Below are 22,047 nucleotides of genomic sequence, written 5' to 3'. Positions count from 1 at the left end.
GTTGTGCTCAGCTAACCCAAAATAATCCGATGCAACAGCCTATGGCTGCCATCTTATTCTGTCCTTTCACTCATTCTGATGATAACAAAATGTCATGGTTTGGATAAATGTAGAGGCATCACATTAACTCAACCTTTGAACCATTTGTAGAAAGCTGCACCCATTTTGAAATCGGACCACGCAACACGTTGCTCCTCTTCCCATCATCTGACAGCATCATGCCCGCTGCAGCCTGCACATTAAACATGTAGTCCACACTGCTGTAAGGCCGACCACTTGCCATTATTCACCAAGATGCCGCAGAAACAACCCCTGCCGATGTCTGAACGCCATCACGTTGATGATGAACCAGCCACATTCTGACTTAGTATCTATACGTCACCGGTGTGTGTACTGCGACCAGACCATTGGCCGTGGCTTCGCGTGACCTTCGGGGCGTGTCGGCCTGTCTAAATCCTACGAAAGTGATTCAACCCACATTAGACATACTGTGCTGCGCCATGATGCTGACCCTCCTAGGCCCAATCTTGACCACCACGTGGTCTCACCTGCTTTGGTGCGGGAAATGTGGGCGCACAGGGGTCACGGTTCAATACCAACCACTTAACTGTGAAATACCCAAACCCTCGTCTGATAACTTCCAAAAAATAAAAACGCCCAGTCCACATTCACGGCGTTTCCTGCGCAAACGTACATGTAGATGAGGGGATTCAGACTACTATGGATGAATGGCTGTCACACCGACACGAGCGAGTATCACGTTATACTAACTAGCTGGTTAAGATCGACCACGAAACAGCACGATGAATCACAAACAGACGGATCTCCGTGTGCCGTATTAACTATTGATGACAGGTAGCTCCAGTGAGTCCACCGGGTGTCCTCCTCCCGTTAGCATGGTAGCCAGAGCGTGGTCCACGTGCCGGCTCACCTGCACTGGGATACAGTGATGCAGTGGACGGCTCGGTCCCCGATCCACTTTACAGTTTGGCATCCAACCCTAACTGCCATCAGACTAAAAAAGAAAGTGTCTCCTAGACCCCCACAGACGCGGACACACACACTGGCCTGAGTGAAGGTGTCAGCCAACAAAGCGACCGCCTTGTCACTGATCGACCTTAGCGCAGATTGCCATTTGTGGTCCACATAGTGTTCATTTCACCTCTCAGATCACTATGGTGAGAGGGGAGCCCTTCTTTGTGTGACTGTTGACCGCTAATCATTCAACTTCGATCGGTTGTCTCTACTTTGTGCGGCTCATTATCTCCTCCATGTGGAGGTTTCCTTTTAGATTATCCCCACATCTATGTGTGCAACCGGGACCAAAGCTAAAGCTGGACCCAATTCTGGAAACAGTGAGTCAGGATGACCCCCTCTCTCCCGGGGACCCGTCCTCACCGCCCCCCTGGTCAGGGAGCTATGGTCCGTGTTACGGGAGCTAACCGGGTAATGATGTGGAGGTAGCGGCTAGGCTAGCCGATGGGAAATGAATCAAACGCACCAAACGATGATGTGGTTCCGCTGGATTAAACCCGTCTGTGAAGTGGGTTGTGGTTAAACCGGGACAGGCGTTTAGACACCAAAGGGAAGGTGGAGCGGGAATGAAGGTGGAGCAACGACGTCTACTTCACACGTTAGCGTGCTAGCGACTAGCCGGACAGCTAGCGTCTACTTCACACAGCACAGTTAGCATACTAGCGGCTAGTCGGACAGCTAACGTGAAGAAAGAACACCCACGTCGTCTTACGGGCTAGCTACTGAGCTAGCCCAGAACACAGCAGGAACAGCAATCAGCAGATACAACCACACAACAAAGTCCACACGGCTACATGGTTCACACAACCAAACTCGAACGTTAGAGTGGAAGTTCATCTTGAGTATCGTAATATGTTCAATGTCACCCATCCCCCCCGAAAGAGAGCAATTTATATTTGAAAACATGAAATCCTTGCGCTACCTTTCTCTCCTTGGGTCCGCAGAGCGGGACGGACGGAAGATGTCCCGGAAGCCGGGAGCGGAGGGGTGATTCCGGTCCGGGTCCCGTCATGTGATAACGGTCCCACTGTTCATTAATCTCTCATTTTGTTAGAATGTATGCGTTTTTACTTTTAAGTTTTTATTTGATGGTGTAGCGTTTTTCTTTTAATTTATTTCGATAACACATTTAAACCCATCTCAAATCCTCCCCCCCCACACACACCAGTTCCACTGGTTAATATACAATGTACAGCAGATGATCTCCCCCACTCCATACAGACCATCGGATACCACTGGGACTTTGTCAGCTAACATACTCATATAGAATACCAGTAATTATAACTGATTTTCATTGAACCTAAACCATTTGCCATTGGTCTCATCAGGAAGACGTTTGCTTATTACAATTAGGACATTTATCAGACGCTTTTATCCAAAGCGACTTACATCGAATACACACATTGACGGCAGTTAACCATGCAAGGTTGACTCTGCTGGTCAGGAGCACTAAGGGTTAAGTGCCTTGCTCAGGGACACATCAACATTCAGCTAGGAGGAGCTGGGGATCAAACTAGCAACCTTTCAGTTGCCGACCCCAGCTTATCTTTGGGATTAAACAAAAGTCCTTCCTAAAGTTAGAGTTTATGCAAGAAAAATATTTCATTGTCAATTAATGTCAGGTTTGCTAATGCAAAAACAAAAAAAATAAATAAAAAAAAGGCCTGTCCATTCTCACAATAATACCAAGTGGATCTGTATAGTATTTTGTATGATAACATGTAGTTGTGTACAAAAGGGAAAAAAACAATGAACATGGCACTTTTTTTTCCCAAGCTTTAATTACAAAAAAACAAACAGGTGGTGCAGGTACAGAAGCAACAATGACCACAAGTGATAAAGTGGGTTGACCAGTCGTAGCACAAAGCTTTGTCAGAGCCAAGGTGACTGAACATCGCCTGCATTTGACCCTGACCGTACACCAATACCAGAAGCACTGCGTCAGTACATGAGGGACACCTGGTGCTGCAGGGTCCATCAGGTACCGGACACCCCTCTGAGTGCCACAGCGGTCCTGCCATCTAGACCATGAAACCATTGGAAAACTTCGGGGCAATGGAGGAAAAACAACAGGCAGCCAGAATGGGTAGGCCAAGCATGGCTTTTCTTTAAGCCATGGAATAAGCAACAGAAAATATGAGGACTTATAAAAAAAAGCCAAGGGGACTACCCTTCTAGGTGCCGGGGATGGCCTGTAATGGGGATGGGAGTGTGGGGGGGGGGGGTCTAGGTCTCGTAGTTGGGATTCTTGCGGAGGATGACGAAGCCCTCGAGGATGGGCGTGACGGGGAGGTACTCCTCCGTAGCCAGCTCTGCCCGCTCTCCGTGGGCCAGCAGCACCGGCGTTGTGTGGGTCTGGAAGCCTGTGATGGCCTTGGGCTTCCCCGCTTGGCCCACCACGTCCACCGCCTGCACATTAGGGATGGGCAAAATGATTCTTTTCCGGGAACTAGTTCTTTCAGTTCAGTTCACTATAACGATTTGTTTGTTTGATTCGTTCGCTACGTCAGATTACGTAATTTGGTGTCAGCCCCCCCCCCCCCGCGCGAGACGGCCGTGAGCATAATTTAATCGACTTCTAGGCTCTAACCCCCGTGAAAATCGAGAAGATATACTATAATATAACCCAACGTCCCACCAATATTTATACCACTTGCTTACTCTCTATATTTCATTCATGGTTTTACATTTATAATTTTATTTTACTTTACATTTAATTCTTCATTATTCAGGCATTACCGAACTTTCATGGTCATAAATAAAAAATACGAACTGCAGTTTAATTTCTTTGTTTGTTCTTAAATTGACGTAGGATGGAGCAAAGACTCCTGGGATTGGGAAATGCGTTTATCCAATAGCAGATGGAGGGCAAGTCTATTTTCGAAAAAATTTAGGGGGATATATGAGTGGCCCCACGTTGAATGGTATGACCCAAGATACGTCAGACAGAGAAAGCGAGCATATTCGACGGTACCGCCTTGTCATTTGTTTACCCAGGTGCCATTGCAACACCATTGCTACCTCTCATTGGCTGAATCTGTGAGAACGTTGTAGACTCAATCAATATAAGTCGCGGGGATACGAAGCGCTGTTCGTTTGTATATTTTATTTACGTGACCATATTTTTGGTTTATGTTAAAAAAAAAAGAATCAAAGAACCAGTTATTCTTGTTTCGGGAACCAGTTCTTGTCGTTCACGTTCGGGATTCGTTCGTTGTGAACGAATCGGTCGCGACCGACTCATCCCTACTGCACATGCACCCAGCAGAACCCCGTAAATACAAGTACAATAATACAGAAATTACCTACAACCCAACCATTGAGCCCTGTCAAACCCATCCGGTATCCGTACCTGTCCCACCCTGACCGACACGGGTAGGGGCCGCAGCTCCTCGTCGAACGTCACCAGCATCCGAGGCTGCATGGCCGCGACCAGGCCATAGAGGACGTAGTGGGACTTCCCCAGTATGACTGCAAGACACAACACCGGGGGGAAGCATGAACAAACAGTGCATGATAGGGATCTTATTCAATCACCCTTACAACCTTTAGATTTAAACTTGCAATGAGAGAGAGGGAGGGGAAGAGGAAATGGACCTACTGTTCTTGACGTCCAGAAAGGAGACCAGGACTGTGAGCAGGCCCGCCACAGCCACCTGGCTCATGAGCTGCCGGTCGCTGTGGTAGGGACACAGCGTCAGCGTGCCTTTACCCAGGTGAGTCAGGCCCTTGAACATAAAAAAAGGTGCAAAAAGGTCAACACAGTCAAAGGCAGCCGTGAAGAGATGAACAGGATGGTGCAAAAAGGTAAACACAACAGGACTATCATGCTTGCGTGCACCCACCTGCGCCAGGCGGACCATGAACAGATTGTTGGGGTCCTTGGCGTGGTACTGGGCTAGTTGTCGAAGCATGGCTGCCAGACGAGCATTATTTGTGCCTGGGGAGAGGAAGAAAGTGTTGTTATGGTGACAAGCATCACTGTCGACACCTGCTGACCATTGTGATCCTACAATAAATTACGAATTTCAGCCATTCCAGACCTTTTCTACAGAACTTAAAAAAGGAAAACTTTTAACAACAGAAGTGAATTGTTGTCATAATCGACATATTTGAACATGGTTTATAGCCCTTCCATTTTCTTAACTTATTTCCATGTCACTTCCAAGGGTTTTAATTGTTTTCAAAGGGCAACCAAATAGGACATCTCGTTGCTACGGTAGAGCTGTAAATCTCCCAAAGATTTACAGCTTTCAATTCATAAAATCAACGTGCCTGTGAAAGTGTGTATGGGTGTATTTATTATGAGCCACGTACCGCTGCCCACCATGCCCATGGCGAAGATGGAGTTGTGGGAGACCTCTGGGTCAGCGTCGTGGGAGAACTTGCTGAGCGTGTCCAGGATATTGAGGCGTGGGTTGGACACAGAGATCAGGGCCAGTGCCAGAGGCACCGCCCGCCTCAGGGTGGGCTCTCCGTATCGCAGCTTCAAAGCGGAGATGGAGGTTACAACTAGCCCAGGCTCATTGCTGAATTTATGGATATATGTCGAACGCAAGCAGATTTCTCATTCCTACTGATTGTTTTACTTCCAAAAGATGCATTGTTTATGAGGCCAAATGACAGTCAAGCAATTCATATCTTTGAGCTTGCATTCCATGGGACTGTAATGTCCAAGAGATAGTCACACAATGAAGAAATAAAAATTGTCACATTTTGCCATGACCACAGAGACTAGGAGAGATGTGGTTGAACAGCCTGATACTTAATAACACAAACACTAGAGCAGTCATGCGTTGGTACTTACCAGGTGGCCAAAGGTCCGCAGGGCCATTTCCGAGCCTATCTCCTCTCCCATGGCAATGAGCGCGATTCCCAGAACAGCCACACCCTAGGACAAAAAAACAGTTCACACCCTGGGACAACCCACAGGTCACACCCTAGGACAAGACACAGGTCACGCCCTAGGACAAGACACAGGTCACGCCCTAGGACAACCCACAGGTCACACCCTAGGACAAGACACAGGTCACACCCTAAGACAAGACACAGGTCACACCCTAGGAAAAGGCACAGTTCACACCCTAGGAAAAGGCACAGGTCCCACCCTAGGAAAAGGCACAGTTCACACGCTGAAAATGTGTGTCCTTGGTTTATTTCACCAAAGACCACTGCATTACCGTTAGGGTTTGTTTCTAAACTCTGTTCTTTTAAGGCTACCGACGGAATAAGAACGTTCCCCCACAACAACAACAGCGTGGGTGATGGCCGCCGGCAGGGTGCTCACCTGGTGGGAGCCCATGTCGCCGGGCGCCTCCTTCTTATCTTTGTCCTTCTTATCCTTCTTGTCCTTATCCTCCTCCTTCTCCTTGGCCTCGTAGTGCTCGCTGCAGATGTGGAGGAGCTGCTGGACCTTCAGCACGTTGCCAGAGCCTGAGGAGGAGAGAAGGCGTTACCAGGGCGACCAGAGGCCTCGTTGAGCACAACAAACCAAAAGGGATGTTGGATAAAGTCACCTCAAACTATTTTTCAAGCACAGAAAAAAACCGTTCAAGCATCAATATGTGAATCCCCGATCAAGATGAAAGGTGTGAAAATAACACAAAAGTATTGTCATTATTAAATGTTAGGAGGCATTAGATTTAACCGAGGGGTAAACCGCTGCCGACTTGGGACATCAACGAGCGAAATCATTGTGTATCTTTGGCCAAGCCATGAGGTGGATCAGGGTATGACTAGAGCAATAGGGAGCGAAGGAGACATCTAGGGGGGCCACAACAAAAACACAGGTGACCGGTGCAACCCATCAGCATCCCTACGAACTAGCGACCAACGGCTATAGAACGGCATCGATAAAATGCACCTCAAGTGACCCTGACTGACCTGCGTAGGCACAGATGTCCACCAGCGTGTTGGCAAAGCTCCTGAAGGGTTCAGGGACAACCTGCAGAGCAGCGAGGGTGGTCTCGATGGCCTCTCCTTTACCTGCGACGCAATGGGGGAAATTACATTTACTAACATTTCCTGGGATTATGCCATTCATTCAGAAGAAATTGTGTTTGAGACCAACTACCTTGTTCCCATTCATCAGTCTTTGTATTGCCTTGGTTTGTGAATGTCCCTATATGCTATAATAGGATATGTTCTGCCTGCGTCTGTTTGCTGTGTACCGAGATGGTTGAGTCCCAGCCCCAGTGGCAGCCAGCGAGCGTAGGTATCCTTGAGCTCCAGCTCACTCTTCTCCATGATGGTCTGGACGATGGTGGAGGTCACGTCGCCGTTACAGGAGCCCACCGCGATCATGCCACACGCTAGGGCCGTCACACCCGCCACCTGTTTACGTTAACCACATAACCCGTTACAACCACTGGCAACAACTACAGACCAAGAGTCACAGGGGACAGATGGAACCAGGGACAAAGAGAGCGTGTGATGGCAGTCCTACAGCATGTGGCTTCAGTCACTCACCTCCATGCTTGACTTGGAGTCCCCCATGACGGGAAGGAGCAGAGACAGAACGTCCTCTCTGTTGGATCCGGCGTAGGCCAAGCCAAGTCTGCACAGCAGGAAGAAGACACAGGACGATGTGACCCACACAAGACCAACACCATCCATAGCATCCCAACCCTCCAGACCAACTTAAAAACTATAAATACTTTTGGGTGCCCCAAATCCCCCCTAATTTTTCAAAAAAGTGCAACTCTACCATGTAATTGATGTCCAATGCCAGGGATTATATTAACCAAAATACAACAATAAAGAAACATTTGTACTTATTACTGTTCCACATGTTTACCCAGACATGCTGTTGGGGTCCCCCGAGGGATGCGTGTTCTAAATTACAGGGGCCCCCTACTGCACCCCCTCCATTGTTACGTTTTGACCATTACCATAATGAAATATTGTGGAAAATTACTAACGTAAGCGTTTTGCTGTAGAAGAATAGAAAGTGCTTGATACTGTGGGTGGCATTAGCTCTGGATTAAATGTAGGCAAGTAGAGTAAAGTCAGAGCAAGTACTGTAATAATATAAAGTGGCCGTTATATTTGATTGTGTAGTCTGAAAAAACAATATTATGAATCACAGAAGATGTATGGCTACAAATTGCAGATTTGCCACAACACCACAGAGCACCAGCCAAGAGCACCTCTCACACACACTGCAGCACCGTTGCCTTGGAAAAGAACATGTTTTAGGCTAATATAATATAATATAATATTGATAGATACACTAATATAATATGTATCTATCAATTGATAAATTAGCATTCTTTTAATTCCTACGGTTTGTGAAATTGCTGATTCGAAAAATCACAATTCATAAATTGAACCGGCTGTTTCAGGTGGGATTCGAAAACTGTTTAAAATATGTGTTTTGTCTGGACAGTTCTGGGAAGGCGGGGGCCTGTTATGATGAACTAGGGCTACTTTGTTATTACGTTTTTTGTGTATGAGCTTTAGAATGAGGCTTTCCAACTCTCCAATCACCAGTACTCGCACAGATTCCCTCTCCTTTGTAAATTGGGTTCGATTGGTTGGACGTTCCACCTAGTACAGGTGAGCATACGCTGTCCTTCCACCACATATCCTATCGCTTCCAAACGAACCCTGGTGTGGTTCTCTTGAGATGTGAAAGCGAACGCAGTCCAGTCCGATCCAGTTCTAAAAATCATGCAACTCTTTGGATTGAACAGGCATCCGCTCAGCCGCGAACATTATGGGAATTATTGTTTGAGTAACGGTAACTCCAAGATCAGCAGCACATTGTCGGACCGTCAGGTGAAAATGAGTCGTGGCTCAACATGGAGCAAAGAGTAGACGGAAAGTTTATTGGATATTTGGGTCCGATATAGGGATCGACCGATTATCGGCCGGGCCAATTATCGGCGCCGATATTCGTCATTTTGACGCATATCGGCATCGTCATTTTTTTTGATCCGACGGCCGATAAAATATCAATTTAAAACGGGGTTATTATGGCTCTGATGCAGCCGCGCCTCTATCTGCTGTCACTACGCTGACTCCAGCATTGTCCAACCCACAGCACCATCTGATTGGTTACACGCTCTGGTTACACAGAGAGCCACGGCGGAGATATTCCTGAAACGCATCAAAGGAAAACGAAGGAGAAAAGTTTGTTTTCGCCCGTGTGGACAGGCCATAGTCAAGTCAAATCGCTGTGTCTGTAAAATTGTGCGCTATAACAGTGGAACATTCTATTGGGAAAATGGGGGTGCTAAACGGGGTGATACCACAGCATTGGGAGGATGAGGGTGGTAAACGGGGTGATACCACAGTAGGAATGCGCAATATAAACGATATACGATATAAACGATAAAAAATGGCCTACGATAGAGATTTTAGTTAGATTGCTCTATCGCGATAATGCATGTTTGACGCGATCTATCCGCGACCCGCGAAATATAAAGAGCGGGTCATGGATAGAGCTACGAGCTGCAACAGTCTGCCACGCATCATCCGCGACCCGCGAAATTTAAAAAGAGCCACGACCTGCAACCAGCTGCATTGCATCATTCGCGACCCGCAAAATTTAAAGAGCGATGAGCTGTAACCGGCTGCAACGCATTGTCCGCGAACCGCAAAATTTAAAGAGCCACGAGCTGCAACCGGCTGCAACGCATCATCCGCGACCCGCGAAATTTAAAGAGCCATGAGCTGCAACCGGCTGCAACGCATCATCCGCGACCCGCGAAATTTAAAGATGGATGGATGATTACACTTTTGCACAATAAATGTTCTCAAAACGACATACTAAGTTTCTTTCTTTTGTTTTATACATTTAGCAGTTTGGCTTTCCTTAGAGTCTGTAACCTGTTCTGAAATGGTTATATTATGATTTATATATCGTGATATATATCGTTATCGCAATAGGTTGCAATGTATATCGCAATATGGATTTTAGGCCTTATCGCCCATCCCTATACCACAGCATTGGGAGGATGGGGGTGGTAAACGGGTGATACCACAGCATTGGGAGGATGGGGGTGGTAAACGGGTGATACCACAGCATTGAGCTGGTGATTTGTTCCAAGTCTTCTATATGCCATGCTATGTATGGCTTATGGTCCTTACTGCATGTTTGATCACCCCTTTGTGTAATGGCAATATCCAAACTTTAGTACATTCTAGACCAGGGGGGCCCAATACATCGATCACGATCGACCGGCCGATCGCAAAAGTAGTGCAGGTAGATCGCGTGACATTTAAAAAAAACTACCGTAATTTTTGGACTATAAGCCGCGCCTTTTTTCCCCATTTTTCGAGTCTGCGGCTTATATAACGGTGCGGCTAATCTATGGATTTTACAGGTTACAGATGAGTCCACCGACTTTAACTCTATGGGCTCTATGACCAGTCCGCGCCCCGCCACCAGTGGCGGGCTCCAGCAGGAAACGCTGGAAGTAGTAGTGGGGACAGAAAATGCAGCTGCAATAGTTTGCTGACCTGCAATAGGTTTCATCTTTTTCTTTGGTGGCATTTTTGCGTTCTCTCTTCTCTGCCTGTTTCTCGAGAAAAACGGGAACTCGTTGGAAGCGCGATGTATGCGCAGGCGCCATTTGGGCATAACAATATGGCGGCTGCCGTTCAATGTAGTTATCACCACCACCGGATTATGTTTCATTTATTTCATTACAGCACGTCCCCTAAACGTTACAACATATTCGACACGAATGAGCACAGCATCGAGCAGTGGAAACGTGGGTTTATTTACTATGAAGTTTGTATTTTTAATTGTTGAAATGAAATCAGCGGTGACGAGCTAGTTGTTTTGGTAGCGGCTAAATTAGCATGTCGCGATACTTTGTACAGGGGATCACGTCTGCGCCGAGTAGATGCGCAGAGGGTTGAAACAGCGCTTGTCCGGTCTGCTCACAATAAGGTTTCTTTGGCCAGTTACTGTGATTAAACACGAGTTGTTTAACGTTCACAATGTATCGTTTTTCATGGATAGTGAGTTTAGTGCGTCCTTTCAGATTTTAATGCGTCAGGGACGCAGGACGCGTACCTAGCAACATCACTGCATCCGCGGCTTATAGTCCAGTGCGGCTTATCTATGTACACATCATTCAATTTAGCTGCTGCGGCTTATACTCAGGTGCGCCTTATAGTGCGGAAAATACAGTAATTAAAAAAAAACAAGGCGCGACATTTACCACTGAATTGAAGAAAATTGTCTGTCAAGACTTGGAAAAACGGTTTCAAGACTTAAAAGATTGCCTCAAGACTTCATTATTTGAGGCAATCGCCTAATTTATTTTCTATCCATTTCAGGAAGATGTTGAGGTCGATTTACTTGCATCAAAAATTGCACCACTGTTCTACATGAACAAGTCTACAGTGGAGGATGAGATTTTGATAGTACAAGCTGATATTGAGCTTAAGTCGTAATTGACAATTTTGGAAATTATCTCAAAGAAAAAGTATACAACCATGAGGAAAAGTGCTTACCTCCTTGACTGAATTATTTGTCTTTACTTATTTATGCCATTTATCAGCTTTTTCCCAAATCAAGATTATTAAGTGCTAATACCATTCCACCATGACTGATGGTCATTTGGAAGCTAGACTAGGTTTGAGACTAGCTACCAGCAGCTACGGCCCGGACTATTCATCCCTGGCTAACTCTATTCATTGCAAGTCATCAGATTATGTACTCAGTATATATAAATAAATATACGCTTCTCATTTCTTAATGTAGGTAGATGTTTTGTACCTGGTCATTTGAAAGTAGCTCGCAAGCCGAAAAAGTGTGGGCACCCCTGTTCTAGACCGTCTGGAAGTCAAGACAATATCAGGCAAAAAACGTAGAAAGTTTGCATAACGAAACCATTAAAGATGATAAAAATAAAAGTAAAATTCATCCTGACAATAGTAGGTGTAATGAACTTGTGCTGGTGAAAATTACTCTCTGTTCGTTCTCGGTATATTGAATGATTCATCTGGTACTGTGAATAATCAGACAGAACTGAGGGTCTGGATAGAGACCGGCCACCGTTTGATCTAATTTTAACACTGCACTATATTTCAGCCCATATCATGATTCATTAAGGCTAATAGTAGCCTACATTTTCAGTCAAACTGAAAGCAGATGACATGACTTGCTGGTAGAGGCGGTCATTGAGCATAGGCACTATGCCTTGCCTGTACACAGCCATGGGGACCCTGATGAGCTCATTCATTTCTGAGATCAAACCATACAAAAGTCTATAATGCACCATGAACCGCAAATATTACACAATATATAATATATCATCTGATGATCAGCCCAGCCTGACAAATCAGATTCGACAAATGTTAGAACCTAGTTAACTATGGATGCAGTAAGAGGAGTGTGTTGAAAAACAGAATTAGACCATTATCTGAACGTACTCCTCCATTTTCCTACAACGTTTTCAGTGACCATGTTGCCTCGACAAATGTTACCTCATTGTCATTGGATAACCTTAAAAAATAGACCTTCGCGATTCAAATCAATCAATATTTCGCAAAATGTTTAATGACATGTGTGCAGTCCCATTCAGCTTAATGTTTCATTATTTTATTGACATGGGAAAATAACTTGCTTGATTCTATTCAGTATTGATACAGTACGGTATCGATACAGTAGTGCAAAGTATTTCAATATTTATTTTATTTAGTTTAATCTGAGCATGTTGAATAACTTTTTTTGTTGAACAAAAATGCCAATACTCCCAAATTAATTAAAAAATTTGGTTGATGATCTTGCAGCCAACGGGACAGGACTGTAGCAGTGCACATTTGTTTGTTTCTCTCAATTTTATTGAGGCTCTAAATAACTCTTAATATGATTATTCTTAGGTTTATGTAACTCTATTATGTCTGCTTTATGTTACTCTATTGTATTTATTTTTAATCATTTTAAGTTATGAGCTGGGAGCTCAGCATTCATGTGAGAGGTCTATTCAGAGAATAAATACTAAGGTCCTGTGTGCTGAATGTTCAATGACAACGTTTTTGCACTACCCTACATTTTCGCACTTCAGTTAATGTGTAGAAGATAATATTGTTCACAGAATTAAATGTGACATTTGAAGCGAGTTGACTAGTCTTATTTTCATAATTTTTTGTAATGCCTTTGAATAATATGGGGAACATGAATCGTAATATATAGCGCAGAATCAAATATTTCAATATTATTGAACCATGGCCTAAATAACGAATCATCACATTTTTGCCAATTCCCACCCCGATCGTTCAAACTGCACATTATAGGTCTGGAGGGTTTCCTCCTCATGATGGATCTGCATCAATGCTTACCCGAAGATGGCTCCTATCCGCATGACGTTGCTGTTGTGGAGCACATAATCTGAGAGCAGCGCCAGGGCCGGGTCGCACTCGTTCCTCACGCCAGAGTTGACGATGCCACAGGCCAGCAGGGCCCCTGACTGTAAATGGACACAACAGGGAGTGAGAGGCGGTGACTGTGAGGAGGAAAGCTCATCATTCGCTAATGAGCACAAGTCGACTGTTGCCGCTTTCACACCAAAAAGAACCGAGAGCCAGTTCCGGGCTGGTGCTAGGGCCAGTTCCAAACTGGTTCCAGCCTTACCCCAGTTAAGAACCGGTTGGTTTCACACCGGCCAGAGCCAGCCATGGAGCCGGCGTGAGCAACGTCATGACGTCACTGCAAACGTCTCGGCTAGTGAGCTTGGACAGAAGCATACGGCCGACATCTTTCTTTATTCTGGGTGGAAATAGTAACATAGTTACGCCATCAAATGCGTTTATGGAAACATTTTTAGCGAGAAATGTGCATTTTACTTTCATAATGTTCGCTCGGAGAATGTGAAGGATGTTTGGTTTGATAGTTATGACGAAGAGGGAACGCTCCGTTCACTTGCATGGACATGGACTCATCTAGCTGCGTTGGCGCGTTGACGCGTTGAACCACCACACAATAGGCGCGCAGAAGAACCCTCGCGCCAGTTTCAAACACAACAACAACAATTTCGTCTTCGATTCAATCCGTGTATGGTTCGTTCCTTGAATATTCCGATTTAAAACAAAATCAGAAAAAAACAAAAAAGAACCATACACGGATTCACGTCCATTGTTTACTTCGGTGTTTTAAAAAATGCCGGTCTTCGTTGGTCTTCCTGTTTATGAAGGTACGGATAACTCCGCCCCCTGCCCCCGGCGTAAAAGCGGTTCTAGTTCTAGCCCAGCTCTAAAGTGGGGCCAGAGTTGAACCGGTTTTTAGGGGCCGGAGCCGGTTCTTTGGCGGTGTGAAACCAAAGCCCTGGCCCTAGCTCCGAACTGGCCCGGAACCGGCCCCGATTTTGCGGCGGTGTGAAAGGGGCATGTGTCCCAGTAGCCTGTATAGATGGGAATATAATTTGGCCATAACCACGCAATAATTTGGTATAATCCACCAAAAACACTTGAAAAAAGTTTAGAATAATGCTTGACCTAGTACAACACGGTTATAAGCATGCGCAAACATTATGTAAATATTAGAGCTGTCAGTTAAACGCGTTATTAGCGGCGTTAACGCAAACCAATTTTAACGGCGTTAAAAAATTTATCGCGCGATTAACGCAATTATTTTATTTAAAAAAAATAAAAAAAGATTTTTTTTTTTTTTTTTCTTTGGCTCAAAACAAAGAAGCAGTAGCCTGACTGCTATGTTCAAATGACATTTGTTCAAAGCAGTCGTTTAATTGCACTATAGGCTCTTTTTTTGTATCGTCCTGTTTTGATCAGTATATGCCAATGTTGTTATCATTAAAAACTCATTTGCACAAGGCAAGCCGATGCACTTCACCATGTTGATAAGAGAATTAAAATTAGAAGAATTATGGGACAAAAAAAATCAAGGGATATTTAGCATAGAAAAAGCAATTAATGCAATTAATCGCGATTAATCGTGAGTTAACTATGACATTAATGCGATTAAATATTTTAATCGCTTGACAGCTCTAGTAAATATATAAAACATTTTGTGCAATTAATAAATCCTAGTTTTATTAATATCCATATTGATATTGTGGGTCCCCACCTTGATGTAGTCCTCAGAGGAGTAGAGGTACTTGTCTATCTGGGTGAGACCGCCATCCACGTCCCACAGCAGGATCATCCCCAGGGAGGCTGCAGCGCTCAACATGCCTGAGAAAACAGTTATACATTATTAACTTGCTACTGTCAATGGGCAGCACAACATATGATACAGCTGTGGAGAAAATAAAACAAATATCTACTATTCAAATGTTAATGTCGTCACCAGGTGAGAAAGTTAAACCAGGTGATGACCAGTATTAAGAAGAAGTGACCTCTTCTTAATACTCTTCATTCTCTTTCTGTGATGCCCTCCAATAACCATGGGGATCTGATCCAGTTAGTAGTGTTCTCTGCCATGTTGGCCTACTCTGAAGCATCACAGCGTTCCCTTCTGTAGCGAGACAGACCATGACCTCCCCATCCCCCCGCGGGCCTCACCGTGGTCCTTGTTCTTATACAGCCACTTGTTGCCATCGTCCGTGAGCAGCTTGTCCTGGCCGAAGGCGGCGTTGACAAAGCCGTTGACGAAGGAGGAGGCCAGATTCATACGGGCCGAGTCCACCTGGGAGCCGCTGCCGCCGAATCCTGGGGACACACACACTAGGGATTTGACTCCGAACTTCGTTATTCGAATATCAAAAAATAAATCAAAATTCGAACAAATATAAGGCAGCCCTTAATATTCGAACCTGTTATGGGCAGGCCAAGAAGGAGAGACGTCGGAGACCCCGCCGCTGTCTATTCATAATATTGTAATGACCACGGAAGAGGCAGTGAATGAAGTATTGATTAGACATAGTGACGTCAGCGAGTGAGTGGACGAGCGAGGAGAGCAAGCGGTAGCGTGTGTGTCTAGCGAAGAAGCGAACGAGGTAGAATAAAGTACCCATCCTGTCAATAACAATACAATAGAGACAGGGATCACACAGGCAATTTTTTTTCACGCTTGGCCCACTCTGGATAAATGTCGTTCATATCTCGTATGAGGACTTCGACGGCTGTGGAGAAATGCAATCCTCCGAAGCCACGGAGAGCTGTCATCACAGAGAGGGCATCTCGTCGCACACTTACGGCATCGATAAGATGGGTCGGTGTCAGCAGACTATTATTTAGACAATTTATTAGCAAATTTCAATCTGACAATTTGACCGGAGAGTTAGAAAGGACGTATCGCGCTTCTGCCTTCTCACACCGCGTTACAGCCCTACCACACACACACACACACACACACACACACACACACACACACACACACACACACACACACACACACACACACACACACACACACACACACACACACACACACACACACACACACACCTCGAATAGGGGTTCAGCCGAACCCTGGGGACACACAAACACTCCTCTCAGAACAGGGGTTCAGTTCTCCGGTTAGCTCCAAAATATAATCCCTTTGAATCGTTCTCAATAAAAAAAAAAACCTTGGCATATTCCTTGTGGGTCTTTCAGAAAGCGAAGGAAATGATGCCGTGGCTTCTGGGCTCTGCGGTGCCTTGCGGTAAAACTACAGATGGTCCCCCGTTACATTGCAAGGTAGAGGAAAATGTAATAACCGTAACTAAATCAGACACGTTCACCTGCACATGTTTCTAAGTTAAAGTTCATCAAACGCCTCATTTGTCGCCCGTTCGTGTTGTTGCCGAAGTTTTGTCGCACCACAAATCATATTCTGTCGCTGTGCAAGTTTTGATCAAGTTTTGTCAGGCGAATTTGTCGCGCCACAACTTTTGGCCGCAAACGGTGCTTCATGCCAATTCATTCTCAATCATGGCCGAGATAACCATCATTGCATGCCTTTACCCTTGGTGGAAGAGGAAGAGACGTCGGAGAACCCGACGCAGTCAATTCATAATATCGTAATGACCACGGAAGAGGCAGTAAATGAAGTATAGATTAGCCAGATTTAATAGATAGGCCTACCTAATAAACTGTTTGAACACACAAGACCGGAAACCATAGCAACGCCGGTAAACAAACCCCGAGATGCCCAATCCCTATGAGAGCTCCCCGTGCTACGGCCATCTGGAGGCGAACAGAGCTTTTGGCCGTGAAAATATATATACAAATTATATATAGAGCTGGTGGTCACAAACGGCAACAATCAACTTCTCCTCCATGCTACGGTTCACCCCGGACTGCACTGCAGGGAACGGTTGGCCGGTTGAACGCTGATTGGCTGCTCGTTTCACATGTCACTCAGTGGCCACGCTGTTGAACGCTGATTGGCTGTCATCTCGCAAATGAAGCGGCAAAGTTGAAATATTTCAACTTGAGCAAATTTGGCGCTACAAATCCTCGTGAACGCGCTCGCCTTTGCAGGGCGAAAGTGTGGCTCGACAAATCAAAACTCTAGCGAATAATTCGCCCGATACGCGTCTCTAGATTCACTTTGTATGGGATCTTGTCGCCCCTTTGCGTTTAGTGTGAACGCACCTTTAGTGGATTCCAATTTCTCCCGGGAGTCTACTCCATACCCATCAATAGACAAAGTGTGCCGTACCAACACCATTCACACCTAACATCTCTACTCACGGTTATTTTCAAGGTGGGTTTTGTAGATGTCGTCTGGGACTTTGGGCTCCATGATGTCCAACTGAGGAGGAGGAAACGGCCAGAGAATACATTCATTAATGTGTTAGAAACACATAGCGAGGATAAGCCGCTATCCCCTCTCTCATCTGCCCTGACTCATAGACCTCATTCTTCAAGTGTCGTCTGTCTCTTTCTTTGTCGTCCCCAAACCCATCCGCAGTCTGAGGACAAGCTGTTCTCGGAAATGAGTCACTACTTTCCAGCAGTTGGAGAGCAGTCTCCAATCCACCTCCACCCTTATCTTGTCCATCCTCAATTTGTTCATTGGCCTGCAGTAAATCCCAGCACAGAAACCACAGCCGTCCCCTACACTCCTCCAACTCGGCCTTAAACCCAACTCTGACCTCTTCTTCCTCGCAGCCTCCCTCACCTCTCGGGCCAGGGCCAGGAAGTTGCTGTTGAGCTGGACGTTGGACATGATCTCAGTCAGGTCCTCGTAGTCCTCCACGTCCTCGTTGAGCTCCAGGAACATGCCGTGGCGACCGAGCATGAAGGCCATCTCCTTCTGCGTGACGCTGTGGTAGGAGGGGGTGCAGACAGGCACAGGGTCAACCCTTTCAATGAGGAATATATGGCTGAAGAGGTGCTCACCTAAACAATTGGAAATGTACTACATTCTGACCAAGGCACAGGGTAAAATAATACACCGAGCGATATTTATGACTGCTAATGGCGCCAATATGGCTTCCTTTTATTATTGGGAAAGGATTGTTAGAAAGCCCTGGATGAGCAAACGCACATGTCCTTGCAGGAGGTGAAGATGTTCTCCACCAGCTCCACGTCGTTGAGCATCAGGGCAAGGCGCAGGGCCTCGGGGTAACGGTTGAACTTGCGGAAAATGTTGAGAGAGCACTTGAGCAGCGCAGAGTTCTCTGGCTCGGGGACGTAGCTCACGCAGCTGATGGGGGACCACAAGATTGAGAGTTAGTGACGCCAATTCAGCCAGAGCCCGGGTTTGTAGTACTTTGTTGTAGATGTCCTTTCTTTTCATCAATTTCAACTCTGACTTTGACAAATACAACTTGTTTCTCCACACATAATTGCACTGGAATTTCTTCCCTGTACTCTGAGGTGCTATATGCAATAATTAACCAATCAGAGTCCACTATGGGGACCTACTTGCATTACCATGTAGCTATTCAGTAGATGAGGTTTATCCCAATGAATTCAGACATTTCATTGTCATTAAGGGGAAGGTTGGGGTTAAGGGTCTTGCTCAGGGATGCCTACAGGAAAGCTGTGCGCATGGGGATTGTACCACCACATTGCCATGGCCCAGGGTCGGCCTAATGGCGACCATATTTATCTTTTTGAGTGTCACTGAAAATGTATCACTTAAAATGCACCGCAACACCAGCACTATTCAAGAACAGGCCAAGAAAGAACACACGCACTGTTCTGTTTATCAGCAGAAAAGTTAAACACAAACATTGTAAATAAGTATATGACCTTATTATTGGTAGATATTTGATAAACCCTGTATAAAGAGTGAAAACCTTGAGTTAGACATACCTGGTGAGGTAGAGGCAGACCTTGGCGTAGGCGTTATCGTCTATGTAGTTCTCCAGCATGTCCAGCCTCTCAACCTCCATGAGCAGGTCGCAGGCCTCGTGCTCAGCGTTGTGCGCCATGTTGTAGGGAACGATCTCCTTCACCAGCTTCAGCAGCGTCTCTTGCTTGGTCTTGTCGCTCTCCTCCACCTCCTGCCACTCCTTGGCCACCTCGCCGGCCAAGTGCCTGGGAAACCAAGGTCCCGAGTTTGAATTTGGAAGTATACATTTCAGTTATAAAGATATTGCATGATCAACATGTTGATATCCCGCTCTGAATTACATAGATCTGACACGGAGAACTAAAGATGCGATGAGCAGTTTGAGCTGGTGGGTTTAGCAGACACCTGCCAGGAGACACGGCTAACCAGAAGAAGCCATCGCAGCAGCACTCCTATCTATAGAGCCACTGTTTGGTCCATATTTCTAAACAATAAGTGACTTAGAAAGTACCCTGTCATGAACATTAGCCAAACTAAGACACAATTAACCCAGATACAACCCACGTTTCCAAATGTTGCCAATGGATACAACATTAACTCCCTATAGGTCCATGACTGTAAAAAGCAGGTCAAACGGCCTGGCTAGTAGAGCTCCAGCGTTAATCCAAAGGCACATACTCTATATAATAAAGGTTAAACAGAGTTTCCGTGTACATTACAGAGAGTATGAAAAGAGTATGCCAAACGAGTACTTTTTTTGTTAATTTGGACCGACTCTGTGGAAGTGGTGCAATTATTTCCTTTTAATTCATTATTCTACAGGCCATAAGTATTTAAACCCAGCAAGACAAATCAAAGAATAAGTAGGCATTTTTTGTTATACATACTACATGTCATTCATGCTACAATGACTTATATCACTACATTTATTTATTTAAATAGATATCAAAAACTTTTAGTTTATACCTTGCTTGCACAATCGATGTGAACCTGATTAAAGCACCAAAAATAAATAGAACAGCCTCAAATTTCCAAAATCTGCAATTCCACAATCTGTTATTTGGTTAAACTCTACTTTTCCTTGCGAGCAGAGCTTTGACCCGTAGCTTCATGCCCTGCAGGGCCAGGTTACACCACCCACCTGACGTATTCATGCCCCCACGAGGCCAGCTCCTCTTGGGAGCCCAGCAGGCGGTACTTCAGACACTCCCTCTCGCCACTCATGGTCATGGCCAGCACCGACAACACATCAGCACAAAAATGCTGGAAACACAGAAGCAGCAAAAGGCTTAAGAAAATCACATGTTCAATTCTGCTAGAGATAACATTTTCTATTTTTTTTTTGACGTCGAAATTGTTCTCTTATATGATCGTCAACCTTTTTTTTTCTCCTAATTTAAAGAAAGGGGAGTCAAATCCTACGTCTTTGCCATTCTGCCCAAAAATTTGCAAAGGTTCCACAGGCGGCGTTGTTTTCAATACGTCTGAACGCCTTTTCCGTCACGACCAAGGAAAAACTGGCTAGGTTTGGACGTGTGGAGCCCAGCGATTTATTTAATGTTTGAGTGAAGGTTAGGCTTCCAGACATAGTATAATGCTATGTTGTTTTTGATGGTTTTCCTATACAACCTCACTCTTTGTAGAAAAATAAATAAAAAAATCGCAATTCGATTATTTCCCCAAATCGTTCTGCCCTATTATAAATACTCTGACTAGAACGGTGTGTTCTACTGATCCTACCTTGTTTTCCCCATCGGCCATCGCCTCGTAGATATCCTTGAGCTTGGCATAGTGCGGGCGCAGGAACTTCAGGGGCTTGGGCACAGAGGTCATGGAGGTGGTAGAGGAGCGTATCTGTCTGCGGAGCTCCTCCAGCGCCGCGTGGTGTAGGGTCGCGTCCTCATCCTGTTCAGGTCACAGGAACAGTACAAGCACTTATTTTCCACACACTAAAATGCAACATGACCAACCACATGCTCCATGGCATAGAACAGGTGAATGTGGTGAGTGCATCATTTACTTTTGAGCGAGACACTGTTGGTGCATTTGATTATTTAATGTGATGAGTGTATCCTGATCAGAGTATACGTACACCCAACCTTTCGACCAGCAGCTCCAAATCCTCTTGCAGCTGCTTGTCTTCCTCAGACTGTAAAAAGAGCATTTAAGGAAAAGGATCCACACAAAACACGCCAATTTAATGAGGTTCATCAGCTGGTTAAACAACACATTGAGATAGAAGCTTATACATGCCTCATACACGCTGTAATCATGTAAACGGGGCAATGGATTAATAATCATTATTATTATAAGTATCATTCAATGCAAAAGTCTGTCTGTCTGTGTATGTGTATGTGTGTGTCATTTCAGATAGCACCCCGCTAGCCGGCTAACGGCTAACTAGCTCCGAGCTAACGGGAGGACTAAGCCAGTGAGATGGCATTAAAGACACTAAACGCAGTATTTAAGAGGTCAGATTGGACTGCGCCCAGACCTCACAGATACCACCACTCCACGGGGGGTAGACAGTCCATGAGGTGACACCGTGGTGAGAGGACCCCGGCCTAACGTGTCGGCAGGCGGCAGTGACTCAGGAGAAACACCGCTAGCATGATTAGACCTCCGCGACTCACCAGCTCCTTCTCCTCCTTTTTTTCCTTGTCCTTCCCGGCGGACTTCTCCCCCTTCTCCTTCTCCTTCTCCTTCTCCTCAGTCTTCTCGGTCTGTTTCTTCTCTTTGTTTTTGGCCTCCTCCATGGCTGCTGTTGTGTTAACTGTGGGCTGGTGAGGGACTATGGAGGACCGAGGGGGGACTTCTTCAGGTCCAGGACGTGAGTGTTCAGTTCATTTCTACCGCCACCTAGC

The 22,047-nt window shown here is 45.5% G+C and overlaps 2 protein-coding genes across 2 annotated transcripts in view; both read right to left on the bottom strand.

Annotated features, from left to right (window-relative positions):
* LOC115560968 (eukaryotic translation initiation factor 4 gamma 1-like) overlaps window positions 1-1,990 on the bottom strand; it is a 77,129-nt gene extending 75,139 nt beyond the window's left edge. Inside the window, 1 exon segment of the mRNA XM_030380675.1 lies at window positions 1,958-1,990. The gene's annotated coding sequence lies outside the window, so the exon portion shown is untranslated.
* Window positions 1,991-2,793: 803 nt separating this feature from the next.
* On the bottom strand, window positions 2,794-22,043 carry psmd2 (proteasome 26S subunit ubiquitin receptor, non-ATPase 2). Its single transcript, XM_030380513.1, has 21 exons — window positions 21,817-22,043; window positions 21,276-21,332; window positions 20,924-21,088; window positions 20,325-20,446; window positions 19,204-19,428; window positions 18,431-18,589; window positions 18,062-18,206; window positions 17,632-17,692; window positions 15,514-15,660; window positions 15,077-15,183; window positions 13,336-13,463; window positions 7,504-7,591; window positions 7,206-7,368; window positions 6,919-7,020; window positions 6,323-6,468; window positions 5,843-5,926; window positions 5,353-5,521; window positions 4,881-4,975; window positions 4,637-4,763; window positions 4,388-4,506; window positions 2,794-3,444 (listed from the first exon to the last, which is right to left on the bottom strand). The coding sequence occupies exons 1-21, from the start codon at window positions 21,937-21,939 to the stop codon at window positions 3,262-3,264; spliced, it is 2,715 nt and encodes a 904-aa protein (XP_030236373.1). The 5' UTR covers window positions 21,940-22,043; the 3' UTR covers window positions 2,794-3,261.
* Window positions 22,044-22,047: the final 4 nt, after the last annotated feature.

Source organism: Gadus morhua, chromosome 16 (assembly GCF_902167405.1).
Source record: "Gadus morhua chromosome 16, gadMor3.0, whole genome shotgun sequence".
Lineage (NCBI taxonomy): Eukaryota > Metazoa > Chordata > Actinopteri > Gadiformes > Gadidae > Gadus > Gadus morhua.
Note: the sequence above shows the minus strand (reverse complement) of the source record. Positions and strands in the feature narration are given on the sequence as shown.

Coding starts and splice junctions, on each gene's coding strand:
- psmd2 (XM_030380513.1), bottom strand. CDS start 21,939: ATGGAGGAGGCCAAAAACAAAGAGAAGAAACAGACCGAGAAGACTGAG. Junction 20,447..20,923: donor TGGCCGATGGGGAAAACAAG/GTAGGATCAGTA, acceptor CTGTGTTTCCAG/CATTTTTGTGCTGATGTGTT. Junction 18,590..19,203: donor GTCTGCCTCTACCTCACCAG/GTATGTCTAACT, acceptor GTCCCCCATCAG/CTGCGTGAGCTACGTCCCCG.